Source organism: Gymnodraco acuticeps, unplaced genomic scaffold (genome assembly GCF_902827175.1).
Source record: "Gymnodraco acuticeps unplaced genomic scaffold, fGymAcu1.1, whole genome shotgun sequence".
NCBI lineage: Eukaryota > Metazoa > Chordata > Actinopteri > Perciformes > Bathydraconidae > Gymnodraco > Gymnodraco acuticeps.
The window spans coordinates 1,247,277-1,270,517 of NW_022992001.1; the positions used below are offsets into that span (position 1 = coordinate 1,247,277).

The 23,241-nt window shown below is 41.3% G+C and overlaps 1 protein-coding gene across 1 annotated transcript in view; it reads left to right on the forward strand.

Annotated features, from left to right (window-relative positions):
- itfg1 (integrin alpha FG-GAP repeat containing 1) overlaps positions 1–23,241 on the forward strand; it is a 223,170-nt gene that overhangs the window by 188,502 nt on the left and 11,427 nt on the right. The window contains exon 15 of the mRNA XM_034201274.1: positions 11,252–11,376. Coding sequence (XP_034057165.1) covers positions 11,252–11,376 — 125 coding nt within the window. The remainder of the gene's footprint in view (positions 1–11,251; positions 11,377–23,241) is intronic.

Consider the following 23,241-nt stretch of genomic DNA (forward strand, 5'->3'; position numbering starts at 1 on the left):
AATTGTACTTTTTGGTGTTAGGAACATAGGACTCCATCACTTTTCTCTCATTTATCAGAAAAACAGAGATCCCTAAAAAATATACCATTACTGAATTGTCTAGGGTGCTATTGAACACTAACCAGTAGTTGTATGGAAATATCTGGTACGGTTCTATTGCAAATGAGATTTCTTTAGACATAGGCCTACCTCTTTTCTGATACAGTCAAACTCTGAATGGGGGAGAAGTGGCACAATAGCCTATAAGTAAAGAATGCTCCCTCTGATGGTCATCATATTTGGAGAGGGAAATACCAGGTGGCTGAACTACATCACCAAATAGTCAGAATAAGAATAACCCAATAAAATGAAGTTTATTAGTTCTAAATTGCAAGCCTCAAAAACATATCCACATAGGTGTAAATAGAACAGGTTTTATTGAAACTGGAACCTTCATTCAAAGTACAGTATACAACTCATCAAATAATGATGTGAGAGGTCAAGTATATAGATACTAGAATATAATGTTAAATGTCAGGTTCCTCAGAAACATTAGGGGACACATTTTGACATTCTGCACAGCAGGTGCAGAACTCCGTACAGGGAAGGCCAACAGAGAGGCACTGGCACTTTCCACTCTCTCCACACTTTGCATCTTTGCAATACAAGTGAGTAATGTCTCTCACTTCTCTAGGTGCTGGGGTTTTTCAAATAGCACTGGTTGAATGGCCCCATCTCTGACAATCCACCCCTTGCCAACAGGACTCCATAACAAGGGTTTGGGCATGTGGCTGTGACACCATATCGCTGTCTGAAACATTGCTCTTTGCACATGTTGTTTAAATGCATCCTCTGTTGGCGGCAGATTTGCAGAGGCTGCATCTGTTGCTGATATAATTATGAACCTCAGTTCATCCAAGTTTGTGCACATCAGTCCATTTTCCTTTTTCTTTTTTCCATATAGCAGAAGCGCAAATTGTCTTGCGACTGGCAAAGACTCTTCCAAGCTGGCAGAGAGTCCAACATGAGCCAGATCTTTGAGCTCGCTGAGATGGGTCTTGAGTTTGTTGAATGCTGTTGTCTTTCCTATTCTGTACAAACTACTTGTTGTGTCACAGCCAGTGAGTGCATGACATGCTGGTAGACAGTTAGACATGTCTTTTCCAATTTTCTCAGATATGGTGTTGATGGGGACATATCTCTCTCTCATTCCATGGCCTGCATGCATGTACTCTAGAGATGAACCAAACATTCCTTTGCTTGCATAATATATGAGCAGTACTTCCACATCTGTGTCATCAGACCTCACAATGATGCGGGAATATGACTCTGCAAGATGTATGGCATGGAGCACCATTCTTGTGTCTGCCTCCTCCTGATCACTGTACAGTGAGGTCAAACTGCTTACTCCTGCTGTGCAGATGCTCTTCACCTCCTCCCCTTCTTCAAATCCACCTGCCAAGATGATGGAGTCACCTGAGTGTAGTCTCTGTGGGGCAGCAGTGACAATGTAGTTGCTCACAAACATGCACAGTGCAGTCTTGTTTCCACTACTCCTCAAGTACTTCCTGTAGTTTGGGACATTTGTTTTGCCAGTGATAACATGTGTAGGCCTTCCATCACTTGCACCTCTCCTTTGCCTCTCCAGGTCTTTGATTGACTGTGGGCCGTCATACCTGTCAAATACCATGACCACACATTGCATTTCTTGTTTTCTATTTAGAAGTGACAAGATCTTCTTCAGGATGCATTCTGCTAGCTCACTGAAGGTCTGGAAGGCTGAATCATGGAGGCTTTGAAGCATAGCCATGCCATCAATGATGTATGCAGATTTCTCTGTGGTGTCCGACAGCTCCTGCATCACTTCTACTACTGACTCCAGTTTTTTTGCAAGGTCTGCTTTTGTGGTTTTTCTCATCGCTCCATCGTCATAGAAGAGAGAGGGTGGGACAGCAGCCAATTCATGACGCATCACATTCTCCAATGATACGTCTCTTTGTTTTGAAACAGCCAGGAGTCTCCTGAAGAGGACATCGGAATCCATCTGAAACTTCTTAGATTTACTGGTTGCTATGCATGCTATCATATCTGTGAATGTTGCTAATTTGTGTCTTTTCTCAGGATCCCAGAAACGTTTTGGTGTATCACTCTTTAGTCGTTCATCAATGAAATTTGCATTTAGCTTTTCTCCATCTTCCAGAAAGCTTGAGAGATCTTTTGCCACCTTTTGTGATGCTACTTGTCCACTTGTAATATTGATGAGCTCATCAGGAACTTTCTCCAAATCAAATGGGTTCTGCCTGTCTTGCACAAACTCCATTATCTTTATAGTTTCCCTCTCATCCCTGTCCATGCGGGCTGCTCCATGTTCTTTGTGGGATTTTGGTGCATGTACCGCTGCATCACAAAGCTCTGTCATGGCATCGCAGTACTCACTGGTGACATGCCTTGTGATGAGCCATCTTTTCAGAGCTCCCTTTCGTAGTGTGAAGCCGATAATGCCTCCTTGACCCTTTCCTTCTCTGTTGATAGTTTGTTCAAGTGCTTGATCGGTGGCTACACAGTTGAAGTTTCTCTCATCTGAGCGCCGCACAACAAACCCTCCTTCTCTCATGAATTTGTAGGAATCTGGTTGGCTTTTTTCAAGGGCTTTCATTTCAGCTATGTAGACTGGCATGTACTTTGCGTAGTTCATCCTCCCAGCAGCCCGGAACCATGGTATTGCTTCAGACATGCAGTTGAGATGAAGGTCAAAGTTAGCTTCACGCTCTGATCGTAGCATTCTGAGTAAGAGATCAGCCACTTTGAGGAAATTCAGCCAGTAATTAAAAGTTGCCGATTGTTGAACTCCACTCTCTGAAAACTGTTGTATTTTTCTCCTCAGGTCCGGAAGGTCTGTCTCCACTTCACTTAAGAACTGTCTGGCAGAGACCTGGTCGTTGCCATGAAAGGCATGCTGCACATCTCGCAGGAGGTGTTCTTGTTCAGCAGATAATGGAACCTGGCCTTTTTTGTTCAGCCAGGAGTCCAGTGCCACCCAGAAGAGCCTGAACAGAGCCTCTGAAACAACCTTGATGCTCCTCACACCTCTTGTCAGTTGTTTCCCCTGAAGCATCTGCCGAGCTGTTGCGTCAGCATAGACTCCAGACTCGGTTATCATGTCAAAGAGGCCCCCGTCTGCATATACCTTCCCAATGCTTGCCAGAAAGGCCATGGTGACATGCATTCCTCCAATTCTCATCGTGATCTTGCCATCCAAAGCCTCAGGTTTGCTCCACAGAATTTGCTGTGCTTTGCTGTAGATGGCCAGGTCAGCAGTTACAAGTATATGCCTCTGTCCCAGTTCTTGAGCAAGCTGTGTGAGCTGCAAAAGAGATGTATAGATGGTAGATAGGTCTGATGGTGAAGCTCTTATGAAGGGCATATATTGTACTGTTGTTAATGGGATGTCTGACGTGGATACATAGGCATTGAATGCAGACCATCCTGGGATTCTCTGTTCTTCTTCTTTCATGATACGGCTCACCTTCCAAAGTAAGTCTTGGCCTTCTGCTGCCTGAGCTTTTGTGCCGTCTGATTTGAGGATCTGTGGTAGAACTGCTGGTGGTTCAGATCGCCTACCTGGCTTGATGTATCTGAAATTAGAGCAAGTCATTATATATTTTGTCATATAATTAAATCTTTAACAAAATGCATTCCCTTACAAACAACACAAATCCAGATTCCTTAGATTATGATTTGTCTATAATATTTACCTCTGAACCTCTTCATTATCCAAATCACAGCTGTCCAGAGCATGGAGAGATCTCTCTGGAATTCTCGGGATGGGGTTGTGTGCTGTGGCAACATCACCTCTTCTGTATACAACAATTGCCATGGAATGTGTTGTATTTTTGCCATCCAGCGTCTCTTCATTCTGGTCAAAGTTGTCAATGGCTGCATCAATTATCCCATGTTCTGTGGTTCTTGTCAGTCCATTTGGGATGTAAACACCTTTGCTTCTCTGTAATTGATCTGCTGCTACTGATGTGAGAAATTGACGTACTTCATCATAAGACACACAATGACCCATCATGTGTAGCTTGTTGATAAGGGCCTTGCTGCCAAACTCATGATGGATCATAATCCCAAGTCCTAGTGTGATAGGTGTACGTCTGCTGCAGCACTGTGCAATTAGATCATGGCAAAAGGTTATAACACATGTGTTATTCTTCAGAGCTGGGTTCTCATCACAGGTCTGCACTTTTTTAAATGCACCTGCATTGACACACCAGTTCACAAAATCATACAGAGTATTTGGCACATATTCACTGCACTGGAGAGGGGAAAGCTTGTCACTGCATATGTAGAATTGAGGCTCATGCTCAACCTTTTCCATAGTTTTCCTCAATATACCTGCAGCCCGGTGGAGGATTTGAGTGTCAGTGAGGATCTCTGTTCTCTGTGGAGGCATTGTCTCCCTTTCTTCTGTGTAACCTTTCATTAGATTGTTGTCTTCTTTCAATCTTGGGACATTCCATATTTCTCTTCAGGAGGGTGATAATGGGAACAGAACTGTCAATCCACAGCCACTCTCCCTCTGATATGGACAATGGATACCGCTTTGGGCGGGAAAAAAGGCTGCTGCTGGATTGGCTGCTGCTGCCCAGTTGGCTACAATGTTTTGAGACATGCAGCTGTCACTCAAACCAGAGTAGGAGAGAGAGTTCCACTGTCAAGCTTCTCTGCATTTAGAGGCTTGTCAGTCTTAATGATTTGTATGCTGCACTTTGAATTATGGTTCCAGTTTCAATCAAACCTGTACTATTTACACCTATGATTTAGAGGCTTGCCATTTAGAACTAATAAACTTCATTTATTGGGTTATTCTTATTCTGACTATTTGGTGATGTAGTTCAGCCACCTGGTATTTCCCTCTCCAAATATGATGACCATCAGAGGGAGCATTCTTTACTTATAGGCTATTGTGCCACTTCTCCCCCATTCGGAGTTTGACTGTATCAGAAAAGAGGTAGGCCTATGTCTAAAGAAATCTCATTTGCAATAGAACCGTACCAGATATTTCCATACAACTACTGGTTAGTGTTCAATAGCACCCTAGACAATTCAGTAATGGTATATCTTTTAGGGATTTCTGTTTTTCTGATAAATGAGAGAAAAGTGATGGAGTCCTATGTTCCTATCACCAAAAAGTACAATTTCTGTCTAAACTAAAGCTAAGTTTACAGGACTAGAATTCAGTATTTTTTTAGTTAAATAATTGTCTGACTATTTGGTGATGTAGGACATCTACCTGGTTCATACCTCAGCAAATCTGAAGAGGAAAAGAGTGATCATTCTCAAGTTATGGGCTTTTTGGTCACCTTTCCCACATTCGGCCTGGTCTAATTTGGCTCTTTTTCAGGGATTGGGGTAGTTCTAAAGAACAACCCAAAAAACATTTTTTCCCCCAAAATAAAATTTGACAACAATCAGTTTCATTAATGGGAGACCCTAAAGATAAGCAAAAACATTGTTGTAAATTGTTCTACCTCGGGTAGGGGTATCTCGAAAACTAAAGCCTTTTTTGTGGACTTGCTGCTGGACTATTAGTTCATCAGAACTAAAGAGTTCTGATGAACCTTTGTGGGAAAAGTAATGCGGTGTGAAAGCGCCTACGGTGTCGCTTTTTTTAATTAAAGTGTCATATGTTGCATTCTCTGAGATTAGAAAGGTTAAGTGCAGGATCGAGTTTAGTTCACTGAAGACTGAGTAGGTGGGGCCAATACTTATTAAGGACAGAAAACACCCAAATATTTGATTATAAAAATGAAGCACTGAGATGTAGAAGAGCCGTTTCCTCTACAATATTCTTTTGTTATGTTTTAGTTTCTTACCTCCTCTTTATGTGCGTGCATTTTTGATGAGGATCCGGAACACTAACTCGTTTAATTTGATGCATGCCCACTTAAGTGTGTTGTGTAAAATTGCGATGTGCATAGAGATATTCACACATTCGCAGGTTTGAATCTGCTTTGACTTTAAAGAGATGGATTGGAGGCTGTCACTCATAGGTGCGGGGGGGATTCCCTGCCAAGGCCTCCAATGGCTCTGCCCTAGGGAGTTAGGACAAAACACACGCTCTCACAAACACAAACAAACACAACACAGTCACTCCAAACACAGCTCTGCATAATGTACTGCCAGCCTCTCTGTGTTGTGAAATGGCTTTGCTCCAGCCATGGCCACATTTCCAACACACACACACACACACACACACACACACACACACACACACACAGAGACACACATAGAGACACACACACACCTCAGCAGACGCTCAGCCAGGCTCCCTGCCTGCAACGTGACCCTTCTTGATCCTCCATCAGACACACACACACTCTGAGCCACTCCAACCTGCTGAGTGGCCGAGTGCAAGCTGTCCACCTCTCACCTACTGACAGGGAGCAGCAGTCTGTCAAAAAAAACATCAAATCCAAACCAGCTTAAAGGTCCAATACACTCAGAAATCCTGTTGATTCCAGCCTGCTCTTTTTCTGCGGAACAGTCGGTGCCCTGTTGGCATTTGATTTGTTAATATCAATAACAAGAAATGGTATGACCATAAAGCCCACCTCACAATAACAACATGATCTGGATTAGAAGATGTCATACAGTAGGTGCTGCTGCAGAGTTGGTCATTCTAAGGAGCTAAACTGCATGTTGGTGATTGATGGACAACAGGATTAGTTGGTCAGATCCAGTAGCTGTGTTTCCTTGCACACCACATGACTTTATTCCCTGAGAAGCGAGTTTTGGTTGTTTCATTTTAGTTTGCAATGCAGATCTTTGCACCCCGATTCAATGCTTGTTTTTGGCTCGCCTAATTCCCCCATTGTAAGTATTTTTCTCTGGGTTCATTGTCCATGTTTTTGTCTATTTGATCTTCCTTACCTCAGTGACTATTGCCCGATCTGCTGCCATGGTGACAATCCTCAAGTACATTTGAGTTGTTCTCCTTTACAGTTTCTATGAATGTACTGAGGGTGTCAGTTGTAGTTGGTTAACAAGCTACAAAGGGTTGACTTTTTTATTATTACATTATTTGCCCTATACCCTTTTTAAATGTATGTTTTGTGATTGATGATGGGAAAGATTTATGTAGATTAGTAGTTTAAAGGCCTAGTTCGTTAACTAGTTTAAAGGTCTAGTTCGTTAAATTCCAGTTAAGAACTGGAATTTGGGCAATAATAAAGGAAAAATGAAAAGTTTTGCCTTCCACTACTTTAAATTGTGTAGAGTTTCCTCCTAGGTTCAGTTATGTGACAGCTCCCTGTGTGTTTCCTACTCAGTAATGAAATGATTCAGTCAGGATACCAAACGCTGCAGGCCAGGATATTAATTATTTCATCTCCCGCAGATTCACAGCAGTGTGGTGTGTGTGTTTCTGTACTGTATTTGAATACACAAAGTTGTTTTACATGTCTTTATAAGGCTGCAAGTCACCTTGGAACAGGACTTGCCAGTGGCTCTGTGAGAATGTACTGCACAACAGAGCTTTGAGAGAAATGCTTACATGCTCACAATGACAATGCTAACATTTTATATGTAGCAGGTATAATCTTTACAAAGTTCAACACCTTAGATTAGCATTTTAGCATTGTGTTGCTAATCGGTAATAAACAATGGATGTATAAAGAGAACTTAGCAAAGCATTGAAGTTGGGGATGGTTTTTTCTTTGAAAGTAGTTCAGAGGCAAATTAATCCATAAATGGTTTGACTATAGATAGAATAGAACCGCGCATCATTGGGATCATAGAGCATGCACACTTGAGTTTTGCTTAAGCCCCACCTCCAATCCACTGTGTCACAATCAAATGAATGGGAAGGATAAATAAATAATTCAGCTTCTAGTGCATTTTACAACTTTTAGAACCTGAGGATTTAAAAAAGGGTTATTCAAGCGTTTGTTCTGGGTAGTTTTACAGACATCTCTTTGCAAATGTTAATCAATGGGAAAAGGCTTTTGGGTCCTATGATCTCACAGACTGGTACCACCGGTTGGACACAACGAAATGTAGCTTCAGTGCCTGGCTTTCTTCTTTGGGGCTTGTACTAAACACAAAGTAAAGCATATGCTGATTGGGATGTTTTAAATGTTACTTTATGACCAAAGAAGTTTTTTAGATATGTGTCAGAGAGAATTCAATGATAACTTTTTATTGTTGCCAGCAGTAGATGAAAAGTCAATCCATCCAATAAAAAACAAACCAATAAAAAACACAAATATAGTCTTAATGCTAGAAGAAAAGTCCATTTTGTGGCAACCCATCCTAAAGTTGTTAAGAGATGTTAGTCTCTGATGGTTGGCCGACATCACCCTTCATAAAGTCAAACTGCTAGCATGGCTATATAGCGACGGTAGTTGTTAATCTGATTCAAAATGTCTCCTTCCTGTCATCTTCCTTGGGTTGTAGTGAATTTACTCATTAAAAATCATGTAAATATCCCATACATTATCTTCCACAGACTTACACACACACCTCTCAACAAATATCAGACACCCAGAGATTTGCCTGATAAAAGGCAGAGCTTTGTTCTATTCTCTGAACAAGTCAATGTCATTGAAACTCTGCCCATCTCCTCCTGGAAACGGACAATATTTCTGTCTTTCTCCCCCTCTCTTTCGCAATCTGCCGTGTGCGATTAAGGTAATTATGCTGCCTCTTCACAACACCCACCAACCCAGCAGCAAAAAGCTGGGAAAATAGAATACAGCGGGCGATAGCAAGCAAGAGAAATGTAGAGACATAAATGACTGATGAAAAGCTTTCTCAGGTAGAAGGTGGCAAAAGTCAATGGGTCTATTCATCACTCAGACCGTTTGGAGCCACATCATGGACAAGCTTTCACTGCACCAACATACAATACATCCTTACAAATGCCACTGCTAGTTTTACCCTAAAATGACTCCCTTAAAACCACTGACTGACAATTTGTACTCCGAAGTGTGATGTTCCTAAGGTAAAATGCTAGCTTTTGTTGTACAATCTCAAAGAAAGAATGGAAATATTGAGCTGGACTGACCTGACCGAGGTTCAGCTGAAGTGGCCAAAAATGAATTTGACATTGTTGTAAATTAGACCAAGATTTAAAAGGGTAATATTATGCTCATTTTCAGGTTCATATTTCTATTTTGTGCCTCTACTGTTTACATGCTTTAATGTTCCAAAAGGTCTTCATTGTTCTCATACTGCCTGTGCTGCAGCACCTCTTTTCACCCTCTGTCTGAAACCAGAGCACAGTCTGCTCTGATTGGTTAGCTGGCTGGCTTTGTTGTGATTGGTCAACCGTTTAGAGATGTCCCTTCCCTTAGCGTACAATGTGTTGGAGCGCTAACCAATAGAAGCGATAGTGATATCATAATGTTACGGAAGTTACCTTAAGAATCCAATGGAGGCGTTTCAGGCAGGGGGGAGTGTCTTTGAGAAAAACTCCCTCTGGGGGGAAGTTTGGGATTTTAGCTTTTGCAGACCATTTACATGCACAAAAACCCATATAACAAGCCCCTTACAAAACAAAATAAAGAGGAGTAATGGTGTTTTGCTGCTCTCCGTCTGGAATACAGAGTCCATTCACATTAGTTCTAATCATTGGCAGCCTTGAGGCTTGCTTTCTCTCTTCTTCCACCTCTCTCTCTCCTTCCCTCTCTCTGTTTACCACGCAGAGGTTGATTTATGGCGGCTGCACTTTGCAGAGTTGGGTGGCGTGGGCGAGATATAGCAGCTGAAGGGGAGAGTGGAAGGAGACGAGCAGAAGAAGTGGAAGCGGGAGGAGAAAGGGCCATAGGAGAGATGTATCAGGGGAGAGGAGAAACAGAGACTGAGGGTTAGAAGAGGATAGCAAGTAAGGAGGACGATATCACAGGAGGAGGAGGAGGGAGGTGGTGTGAGGAGACAAGGAGAGGTGTTGGATTGGCCTCAGGTGTCTCACACTGATTTGTATCTTTTATGTTGCTCTTCATGTCAAGGTCTCATGCTACAGTCCCTCTGGCCCAGACATTCCTGTGTGTTTATTCCTGATCCACCTCATTACCATAACTTTAGTCTTGTCATTGACAGTCATGGTCAGGATAGGTTAGGTTAGAGCTGATAACATTACATTAGACTTTAATGATTACTTTAGGAAAGCAGGGCTGTAATGCTACAGATCACCCAAACAAGTGGGAGTTATGGTAATATACAACTGGCTATTCAAGCAGTTGTATTGGGCAGAAAAGTCATGAATGGGGCCGCCGTAGTGCTCAGTTAGTAGAGCTGACTGCCCATGTATTTGGTCTCCATTTGCCGTATGTTATCCCCAACACAGTCACAGGGAACTAGCTGCCCTTCTTGTAGAGCAATCGTAAGCTAAAAGGGTTCCCCTCACAATACACTATACAGTGTGTACTTTACGCACTACTAATAAATATGTCCCGAACTTGCGCTCGACAATGCACTCACTGCAATACAACCAATGATCGGATGAACGGTTGTCGAAAAACGAAGGACCGACAGAAAGACACACAGAGAGACAGATGAACAGACAGATGGACATGTTCATGAAGTTGTTGTTGCATGCTCACGTTCTGCAGGGACAATGTTTAATTTGTTAAAATCTTAACAGGTTAGCATTGTAAAGCATATGCGGAATACCATTCATATTGCTGGGATTCAGTCATGATACATAACAATTTAGACTTAATGGTGGGGTTTGATGAAAAGTGAAGGGGTCACTAAAGTTATAACAATTCACCCCAAGTGGAACATACAGTCAATGTGTGCGCCAAATTTCATGGCAGTCTTTCTAACCAGTTGTTGAGATATTTTGCTAAAAACCACAAATGTGGACCTGTTGGTGGCCCTAGAGGAAAAGTCAGGGAATCACCAAGTCAGTAAGGTACATTGTTTTCAAAATACAACTGCCAAGTTTGTATCGTACAGTAGATGTTAAGATATTTCAATGGGTCGGTGAACACTTGGAGAAAGATCAGGAGATCACCAAGCACATTCGGATTTATTCTCTACGTACCAAACATTTTTGTAGAAAAAGTAACGATTTTTTAGATTAACTAGAGACAAAACCTGAGGTTGGCACTAGATTAAATTAAAGGTAAACCCCAAAGTTAGTAATCATCCTCTGGGGACCATCGTTGTCTGATTGGAATGGGACCGAAACACTGCGCCCAACACTATATTATGATACGGTTTTATAACATTAGGAATTGTCTCTTCTCTTCCTCCCTTTCTGCAGCGGGTCAGTTGAGCCAGTCTGCCCACTTCTCCCTCCAGCTGCCCTACACTGTGCTGGGCCTCGGACGCAGCGCCAACTTCCTGGATCACCTTTTCGTCGGGATCCCCCGGAAGCCCGGAGAGACGGTAAGGAAATATAAGAGGGTTATATAACCTGGCCACAGGCTGTACGCTCTCACAGAATGTTTAGATGCAGTTATAGAGGTGTGTATGACACCTACAGCAGAAAGAGAAAAGGAGGGCTGTGTGCTTCAGAAACAAAAGATTAAAAAAATCAATGTTCTCTTGTCATCAGCAATGCTAAACAAAAAACACATTGTCTGCCTAACCCTGAAAAATCCTTTGGTACCTGCTTGAGGTTGTTTGTCCCTAATCAAGCCGCAGTGGAAGCAACAAGATACGTGATAACTGCTGTTCATATCGAATGAGGATGTCTTCAAAAGGTTTGCAAATGAGGGAAGCCCATAACAGGAGTATTGGTGAAACTGATAGTCCACACATTTATTTTGACTGACTTGAGAAATAATTGATCAATGTTTATTACCTTAACCCAAAAATAACAATTAAGACTTACAACTTGCAATGATTTGTTCAATATCTCCAATTTTCTATTGCAATTATTTGGTTGCATATGTATTTGTGGATCCTGTTTATTCTCTTAAATACAAACAAGTAAAACTTTTTTGAATCTTGTGGTGAATGAAGACAATTTAAAAAGGACATATTATTAAATATATGTATTGTTTCACTGACTATGCAAATACTTTTGGGTATCTGTAGAGCCAAGAACAGTGAGATAAAACAACATTGTCTTTCTTGATTTAGACATTCAAAAAACAATATTTGGCTCCACTTCATATTGGGTACCACACAATAAGACTACCCTTATAAAGGATTCATAAAGGGTTTATAATTAGGTTAGGAATTAGGTTGTAAACACTTTATTAATCATTAAGAACCATTTACAAACCAGTTCTAACATAGTTTGCATACATCAACACAGGCTCACTATTTGGAAAGGTGACTAAGCCTTATATTGGCTACTTAACGAGAATCAACTCAGTGAACAACAGACACCAAGGAAGCTGGCTGATGAAGAAGACGAAGTAAGCTAAGTAGCCAATAGGCTTAGCAGTACAGATAAATGTGGGCTCACTATTTGGCAAGCAACCGGTCACAGTTGCCCTGTTTATCTCATGTCTTATAAACGCTTATTAATGATTTATAAAGTGTTCACAACCTAATTAATAAATGAATTACAAACTATTCGTAAACCCTTTATAAGGGTAGTCTTATTGTAAAGTGGTACTCAAATATCTATTACAGGCTAATCACCCCTCATCTATGTATCTCAACCAAGCCCCCAGGAAGTGCGCCGGACTCAGATGAAAATATTTGTGGTGACCAAACGGCGGTACTACACTTACGTTTGGTTGCCAGGCCCGGAAACACTTTTTCCCATTGACTTACATGGGGAAAGAGTGGTCTGTAAATCGTTGGATTTTTTTTAAATTTAAACTAAATAAACGACCCAGTATGAACACTTGTATAGCCCTTATTAAAAACATTCGTTCCTCAAGTTGTAAAAATGTGCTAATAACGTTATTCTGAGAGTTATTTTCCTCTGCATTATGAACGCGCATCTAACCCACGGGACCGCGCCGCCCGGCACGTTCATGTTACGTGTTCAGCACTACATGCGTTTATCTTTACCCATGGGTGCACAATAAGAACGGATCATATCGCCTTACTGCCATCCCACGGAGCTGTAATAATGGATATATTGCACATGTTTGCTGCAATTCATAATTTGTAAAATATTATACTACATGGGCTGTATGATGTAAATCTTGTATTAAATAAAGTTAATGTAGAGGAAACTTCTGTGTAGCTATGCAGTGGGAGTCACCGACTCAGGAAGGAGACACGGTAGGAGCAGTAGCTTTGATGTCAAACACATGATGGTTTATTTGGAGTTAACGGCCGGAGGATTCACATCACAAGTCCAAGAGTCAGAGGTTCTGACTTCACGGTAGAGTTGCCACGTCAATTCTGGAGAGCCTCTCTCTTGCCAGCCCATCTAACTGGTTTCGCAGAGAGTAAACAACATATTTGAGGAGATAGCCTAAACAATGTGGGAACACTGAGCTACTTGCGTCGGACACTTATGACCTCGAAGATTTCACCTTGGAGTCCACAAATACAGAGAAGGAAGTGTCCCAGTGTACCCACAACACAGACCATCTGTGACCCAGTATTGACCGGTCACAGAATGGGAACAATAACATTATTGGCTAAGCAGCCTGTGTCCTTAAAGAAGGTAAACAGACATCAAGGTTTGTCCTGTATGTTACAAATTGGCGTCTATGATAATTATTTCCATAACAGTCCTCTCTTTTTATCATTTATGATAACCTAAAAACATTAGTCTAATAATAATTTGGTCAATAATTAACTCAATAGGCGTCTCCAGATTCGAGTGTGGTCTCACCTTCCATCAATTATATCACAAAGTGGAATCAGATTGAAACATTCAATCACAATGATTGATACAGCCAATCATAATAGGAAAAATCATCTCTCATCAGTGTTTGATCATCTTTTGTCAAAAGCATAATAATGAACACATAAAACACAGGTGCACAATGGCTAAATATTTGTTTTAAACTAATATCTTTTATCATTTACCATTAGTTAATTTCATTCATCAAACTATAAAATCAAAACCAGCTTGCCGCTTTAAAGATTTACTTCAAGGCAATCACTAGTCAAAAGCATTTTAAAACTCAGGATCGTAAGAGATCCAGCTAAAAATTCACAGTTAGAGTATAGAATTCACACTGGTGATTTGATCAATCTGTAATCTGTCCTCAATTTTAGGATTACTTTTAACGTTTACTCAAATACGCTTTAGTCAAGAGTAAGGCACTTAGTGAAATCAATACATTCATTTTAGTCAAGTACATTGTTCAAAATCTGAAAAGGAAAAGTTAGGCAAATATTCAAAGACTTTTGTAAAAACCTGGAAAGGAAGGATTAAACATTTTTAAAACTTGAATTATTACATTTGTAAATGCTACCACTGATCTGTACCAAATTAAGTCTATCAATTATTCCTATTAGCCATACTTACCTGAGCTACTTATGGTACTTGGAAAGGATTCTTCTGTGTTTATCTAATGTTGAGAATATCAATTTCTTTAAATTATACTTCTCTAATTTGAGGATCAAATATGCTACATAATTGTTATATGAAATATTATAAATATTTGTTTTGGGCCAAAACTGTAATTAACCCAGTACTTGAAACATCATTGTAGGTCTTTCTATGCATGGATAATACATTAAAGAGTAGTGTTGTTAAGCCTGATTGCTGGACGATTAAGGATATTAACATTATCTGTGATAATAGTAGAAATATCTTATGATTCAATACTTTATAATCTGAATACATTTTGTTTAGTGCGAAAGTGTAATCTGATCCGGCAAAAATATATTAATCACCACTATTCAACACATGTCTGGTCATTGGAAATATAAAGACAGTCATTAATTGTACATATGTAAACATCCAAGATATAAAATCAATTCAAAGTTCATCTTTGTACGAGAGCTGGAAAAACGTGTCCTTCAGTCTTTCTGACTCGTTCTCCTCCTCTCTTTATGACAAAGAGTGTCTGGTGTGTGTAAAGGCATCCTGATACTGTAGATTAGCACTAAGGTGCTGATTGGCTCAAACTCTTCCTCAGAGCGCCATATTTAAACCCCCCAATTGCTCTGCTTTTGTGTGGCTCATTCAGTGAGCACTGTAGTTGATTCCCCCAGTGAAATGGAGGCTCATCCGCCTGCATTCCTTCTGCTATCTGCTTGAGAGCAGTGCCAGACAAAACTGCGTATTCCAAGTGGCGCATCCAGGTCTCCCCCCCGTGATGGGAGAGGTTAGGAAGACATCTGCTCCTCCAAGAAACAAGGAACCTTGTATGAAGCCTCTGAAGTCCTCGCTCGTCCCGCAGGGTTGTCTGCTTGAGCCCACCGAGCAGAATGGTGAAGAAGCATCCCATCTCCTCAGATAGTTGAAGATTAGAATCCTCTCATCTCGAACGACCTCGTGCCTCCTTGCCCGTGGCTGGGGGTGCCCTCTGCAGCCGGAGAGTGTGACCCTCTCTCTCTGACCCTTGGCCTTCAGAGCTGTCCTAGTTATTGGGGTAACACTTGATAGGGATGTTTTCCTGAGTGCAGACAACTCAAAGTAATGGATTAGCACATTATCAGTTAAATACAAAAATAGGATAGGCCCCTCAGAATTATTTGGGAGTCTTCCTGACACATGCATAAATGTAAGGTTTGTGTTAGTCATTTAACATGCAAGAATCATAAATTCATCAGTCCAAAGTAGAGAAATGTTATTGTAATTTAAAGGTGAGCTAGTCCCTGTGGATATCACCCCTTCTCAATGATTCTAAATGTTATATTAATTCACCATTTACCGTTTGATAACATATTAGTTTATCAGAAATATTTTCCTCTTCCATAAAACAGGTTTGAGAAATAAATGTTCCAATATAAAATCAATTACTCAATATAATTGACTCTTCCCTCCCTTTTCTTACATATGTCACATATGAAATAATAACTTAGGAGTCTATTTAAGCATGGTGTAATCTATTACTCGAGAAGACTCAGTATCACCTGTGTGCAGCTTACAAAAAAAACAATTGTGAGAAACATATATTATGCAGGAACTGTATACCTTTGTTGAAAAACAAAGCATATCTGATTTGGGAGGAAAAGCTTCATCCCCCTTAACATCTGAGTCAATACTGAAGGCATAGCATGAATGATAGTGGGTGTTTGAGGGTGTTATTACTGACAAATGTCAAACACATTCAAAACCTTACATTTGAAAACAGGTTTGCATTCCTTCTCTTAAAATGACGTTATCATTGGAAACAATACAAGCTAATTGTTTTGATGTAGAATCTATAAATTGAATCGTTAGAGCAGAACAGAAAGAATGGTCGTATTGTAGCCTGAGTACCGTGCAGCCTTCAGTTTCACCAGGTGGAAACATTGTCCATATAATGTGAATACATGTAGAACTAGACATTAAGAGGCCTATTTTAAAAATAGTAGGGGCTTTTAACAGCTTGCCAACCTACAGGCATCCTCTGCATAGCAGTATGAATAGCCTTAAAAAAACAACCCACTCTGCGGTAACGAGAGTCATATTTCTGAACCAAATGCCCTAAGTTAAGCCGTTAGTCCCATCTGACTGACCCAAGGGTTGGTGCTGGTGTGACCGGGAGGCTTCCAGGTGTTCAAAGCAGATGTCAAGCTTTCAGTTCATGGCTTGGTGGGGGGAGTGGCCCACGTGAGACAGTATTGTTCAGTTTGAGGAGCGTCATTGTCTCTGGAAGCAGGTAATGGTGTCCATTCTCAGACCAGACCATTAATGTCATTTCATGTAGAGCAGCCATAGCATCTCTGTGACTGCACTCAGAACTGTGTCAGAACTGGGTGATTCTTAGTGAAGCCGTCCAAGGCCATAGATAGAATGGAACCACGTACCAACAAAAGGGACACAAGGTCATCAATGTCTCTCTTTACCATTGGCCTAATTGCACAACAAATTAGTGGGAAAAATGTGGAGCACTAATCCATCATCATGTGAAATGTTGAGTTAATCTAAATAATTCCTTATGGGTTGAAATCAAATTAACATTAGAACTAAAGTCAGTCAAAATTGGACTTGCACGGATCAGAATCTAATCAATACACCATTTTCCCAGCTCTGTAATGAAAAGGATAACAAGATTAGGTACATTACAGGAGTGTTAAAACACCCAAACATGCACACTTATCTTATTCTAGTAGAGATTAGAGGACAAGGTCTAATGTTGTGAACAAAATGATCAAATCAAAGTTATTTTGTTTATTATATGTTATGTACCACATTTAATTTAATAATTAATCTTGAATTACTAATAACTTTAAAGAAGGCAACAATTTACAATTTGGATGAAGTGATTACTCATCCAAAGTGTGTGTGTGTGTGTGTGCTTGTCTGCCCAAGGTTTAAAACATTTGGGACAGCACAGCAGTGAGAATGTTATGAGAACCAATCTGTTGTTTATATTAAACTCGAAGGAAGCTAGACTGGAACATTTTAAATAAATCAAAACACTTGCACATTAATTAAATACATTTGACATTTAGCTCGAGCTGGGTTCAATACTTTTCTTTATGGTATTTAAAATTGGGCTCGAGTAGAACCCCTGGATTTGGCTTGCAACACAAAGTGATACTGATCTCTGTAGGACTTGGAAGTGTTATGATTAAAAGTGCCTGTGAAAGAGAGGCCCTTGGAAAACAACACCTATTTTGTAACTGTAATTACTTATTTTAAAGAAATTGCAACATTATACTTTTAAAGAATTGCTCAATTAATTTAACACATTTATTATGCACACAATAAAAACTTCAACAAATATATTGATCCTGGCTTAACCAGCAACCTTTACTCTATTGTTCATAAGCTCGGTTTCAGAAAACTTGTCAGTAGTTTAACAACTATTTTAATTTTAGTAATGTCTATGGAGACCAATTGGTTGATACGAGAAATAATTTGAAGCAGTTTAATAAAGAATGTTAAACAATTTTTAAAACTGTAATTGAACTTCAACTTATATTAATTACCTGATTCCAGTGGCCAGTTGGAACAGAATAATTAACACAGTTTCCATTTTGCTGCAACAGCGCAAAAGGTTTCAACAACAATTAGTATTATGTCTGAGTCTTGTTCTGCTTATCTGCTTTGTTTCGGAATGTGTTCAATACATTACGTTTTTATTCATTATTACTATACAATACATAGATTAAGAATAAATGAAAGAAATAATACAACATTGACCTAAAAAAACAGATTTTGCAACCCTGATCTCCTCAGGCAGGTCTCTGAGGGTCTCGGGGCGCAGGACGGGCATAGGGTTTATACAAGGTCACAAAGATATCTTAACATACCAGCAATACCATCTAAGAATGGATTCTTAAAGCAATATAATATTATTTTCTTCTTACACCTAGCGCTCACCCTGAACAGTGGGCTTCTTGTTTACATTTTCCCCTGCACTCAGAGGCAGGACATAAAAACACTCTTTTTATTTTTCTCAGGTCATTTACTTTTGGTGAGATAATTAAAGTTTAGTTCATTTTACCCTGTCTATGGACTGATTCATTAGTTGTTACAAAACATACACAAGACGGCGGGACAAACCAATATAGACCCCCATACAAACAATCAGACAAACAAAACATGAACTCGTAATAAACACCAGCGCGACAGCAAAGCTCTTCAGCTCAATTTAGTCCGGATTTTAGAGATCTTAGAGGGGGGGGGGAATTCTCTCCAGTGCGGCGTCTGCTCACGCCTCACCCTTGTATACAAGTTATTGATCGGTGCCTGAAAGCCGTCCAAGAGCGATAACTAAGCTTATCCTCTTGCGACAACCACTAGGCTATTTGTTTCTAGTGGCGCTGTGCCCCCCCGATCGGAGCCCACAGACTTTTCCCCTGCCCTTTCTCTCCAAACAACAGCTCAGTTGACTGTAGTCCGTACGACCAGCCTATATACACTTGCTATCGAGTTCACCTCAAGGTGAAACACAGTTTGCCTATGCTTGCTTGCCACTACACACCTCTGATCAATTAGCCTATAATTGTATGTATGCACTCCTGACCGCCACCTGCTCCAGAGAGCCGTAGCGCATCGGGTGATGCACGCACTTCGCGCTGGCCCGTCTAACCATGAGAAAAGCGGTCCTAAACAACGAGTGCTTTTAGACCGTCCCGTTTGAAGGACGGTGGTGCCGTGAGTTAAAACCTATAGGCAATAAGCTGTGACTTTCTCCCTCTCAGCCTGCTCTGCTCCAGCCCCACACACACACAGGGAGGTTTTACACACACACGCAAGGCTGCAGCTGGAGCCGTGTTTTTACAGAGAGGTGATAGCAGTAAATATCTCTGGCTGCTTATTTTCAACTGCTATGTTTGGCCGCTAAGACCCTCAAAATCCGGCGATTTGTCCAGTACAAATCTTTTACATTGCTTTCAATTCACACAGAAGCTCCACTTCACTGATGCCCTTTCTTTAAGGTATCTCTAAACATGAGCTGTGTATGCCTGTATGGCACTTCCGTCCCGAGCAGCATACACAGAGGAAATCAGCCAGGACTGAGTCCCCAGACACTGATTCCCTGGGTTTATCATCCCCAAATGTTCATTAACCAAAAGGAAACGCAGCCGATCAGTTTCACAGGTAATTTTAGGATACCGTCAATCACAGATTCTGATAAGGCAATGTCCAAAGTAGATTTGAAAATCACACTTACCAGAATCTGAAGATCTGTTGGCATCCTGCCGACAACGCCAATTTGTAGAGGAAACTTCTGTGTAGCTATGCAGTGGGAGTCACCGACTCAGGAAGGAGACACGGTAGGAGCAGTAGCTTTGATGTCAAACACATGATGGTTTATTTGGAGTTAACGGCCGGAGGATTCACATCACAAGTCCAAGAGTCAGAGGTTCTGACTTCACGGTAGAGTTGCCACGTCAATTCTGGAGAGCCTCTCTCTTGCCAGCCCATCTAACTGGTTTCGCAGAGAGTAAACAACATATTTGAGGAGATAGCCTAAACAGTGTGGGAACACAGAGCTACTTGCCTCGGACACTTATGACCTCGAAGATTTTACCTTGGAGTCCACAAATACAGAGAAGGAAGTGTCCCACTGTACCCACAACACAGACCATCTGTGACCCAGTATTGACCGGTCACAGAATGGGAACAATAACATTATTGGCTAAGCAGCCTGTGTCCTTAAAGAAGGTAAACAGACATCAAGGTTTGTCCTGTATGTTACAAATTGGCGTCTATGATAATTATTTCCATAACAGTTAATATTACCGACGTAGATTAACGTCCCCGTAGCTTCTTATTGCACTAAGAAGCTTATTGCACTGTATATGTATATATATACACATATATATGTATATATATATATATTTATATACAGTGGAGCAAAAAAGTATTTAGTCAGCCACCAATTGTGCAAGTTCTCCCACTTAAAAAGATGAGAGAGGCCTGTAATTTTCATCCTAGGTACACTTCAACTATGAGAGACAGAATGGGGGGAAAGAATCCAGGAAATCACATTGTAGGATTTTTAATGAATTAATTGGTAAATTCCTCTGTAAAATAAGTATTTGGTCAGCTACAAACAAACAAGATTTCTGGCTCTCACAGACCTGTAACTTCTTCTTTAAGAGCCTCCTCTGTCCTCCACTTGTTAACTGTATTAATGGCACCTGTTTGAACTCGTTATCAGTATAAAAGACACCTGTCCACAACCTCAAACAGTCACACTCCAAACTCCACTATGGCCAAGACCAAAGAGCTGTCAAAGGACACCAGAAACAAAATTGTAGACCTGCACCAGGCTGGGAAGACTGAATCTGCAATAGGTAAGCAGCTTGGTGTGAAGACATCAACTGTGGGAGCAATTATTAGAAAATGGAAGACATACAAGACCACTGATAATCTCCCTCGATCTGGGGCTCCACGCAAGATCTCACCCCGTGGGGTCAAAATGATCACAAGAACGGTGAGCAAAAATCCCAGAACCACACGGGGGGACCTAGTGAATGACCTGCAGAGAGCTGGGACCAAAGTAACAAAGGCTACCATCAGTAACACACTACGCCGCCAGGGACTCAAATCCTGCAGTGCCAGACGTGTCCCCCTGCTTAAGCCAGTACATGTCCAGGCCCGTCTGAAGTTTGCTAGAGAGCATTTAGATGATCCAGAAGAGGATTGGGAGAATGTCATATGGTCAGATGAAACCAAAATAGAACTTTTTGGTAAAAACTCAACTAGACGTGTTTTGAGGAGAAAAAATGCTGAGTTGCATCCAAAGAACACCATACCTACTGTGAAACATGGGGGTGGAAACATCATGCTTTGGGGCTGTTGTTCTGCAAAGGGACCAGGACGACTGATCCGTGTAAAGGAAAGAATGAATGGGGCCATGTATCGTGAGATTTTGAGTGACAACCTCCTTCCATCAGCAAGGGCATTGAAGATGAAACGTGGCTGGGTCTTTCAGCATAACAATGATCCCAAACACACCGCCCGGGCAACGAAGGAGTGGCTTTGTAAGAAGCATTTCAAGGTCCTGGAGTGGCCTAGCCAGTCTCCAGATCTCAACCCCATAGAAAATCTTTGTAGGGAGTTGAAAGTCCGTGTTGCCCAGCGACAGCCCCAAAACCTCACTGCTCTAGAGGAGATCTGCATGGAGGAATGGGCCAAAATACCAGCAACAGTGTGTGAAAACCTTGTGAAGACTAACGGCCCCTACACACGGCGGCGTGCGTTACCGCTTGGCGGTGGGCGTGTCTGAAGCTTGGGGATTTTTTACGAACAACGCGACCAACAACCAATCACATGAATGTCCCGCCCCGGACATACAAAGCAAAGCATTCATGCTACATACATACATGGCTAAATATACTGTCTATGCTTGCTAGCTGTCCATTCAAACGAAGTACACTGGATATAAACTCCCAAACAGGCAAACACCTACCAGTTTCACCCACTGTCTCTGCCACTTCCCCCCATGCCTGGCTCCTCCGGTTTGTATCCCTGTATGTAAAGAGGGACTGGTCATATAGTACCGCCACGATCATTTTCTCCTCCATTTTTTGACATATGGGAAATAACTGCGGTCTGGCTCTCCCAACATACACGCGGTTTGATTGGCTTAAGCTTGTAATGTCAGATTTGCATACGCGGGATTTGATTGGCTGACGCCTCCGTCGAGGCGGCAAAAGTAGAACATTGCTCTACTTTTGCAGCGAGCACCGCGAGAGAAGCTACGCTTTGCTCCCACAATGCAGTTCGGCGAATCGTGACGTCACCCCATTCAAAGTGAATGGGCAGAAGCGTTGAAGCGGCAACGCACGCCGCCGTGTGTAGGCTCCGTTACAGAAAACATTTGACCTCTGTCATTGCCAACAAAGGGTATATAACAAAGTATTGAAATGAACTTTTGTTATTGACCAAATACTTATTTTCCACCATAATTTGCAAATAAATTCTTTAAAAATCAGACAATGTGATTTTCTGGATTTTTTTTTTCTTCTCATTTTGTCTCTCATAGTTGAGGTATACCTAGGATGCCAATTACAGGCCTCTCTCATCTTTTTAAGTGGGAGAACTTGCACAATTGGTGGCTGACTAAATACTTTTTTTCCCCACTGTATATACAGTGCAATAATTCTTTCATGCTAAATGAAGCTCTGTTTCTTGGATATCACTAGATCCTGTTACAGCGTAATATAAAAGTACATAACGATTAATGTGTAAATTAGCATAATTACTAGCTAGCTGCTAACTGCCGCCTCGTTAATATCAAATCCATCATAATAACAATCCAGTACCATGCTGTCATGAACGTGCGGTGCTGTTACGTGTATGCAAATTGGCGTGCTTGATGTGAACGAGCATTTTGGGGGGCATTATTAAAGTTGCGCATGCGCTATGAGCACACATACGGGTACTTCTCAGGCATGCTGGGTAATCTGTGACATTTCGCTCTCTCAAAAGTTGGGCCATTTTATCATAATGCGCTAATGAGCAACTCTCATAGGAATGAATGAGGCCCCGCCTCCCACGCTGTATCCAGTTCTTATTATACATCCATGATCTCAACTCATTCCTCAAGGCTAAAATCCCAAAGTTTCCTCCAGAGGCGGGAGTTGACCAATCACAACAGAGCCAGCCAGCTAACCAATCAGAGCAGACTGGGCTCTGGTTTCAGACAGAGGGTGAAAAGAGATGCTGCAGCACAGGCAGTATGAGAAAAATAAAGAGCTTTTTGAACATTTAAGCATGGAGACATGTCCCAGTAGAGACACTACATACAGATATGAGCCCTGTAA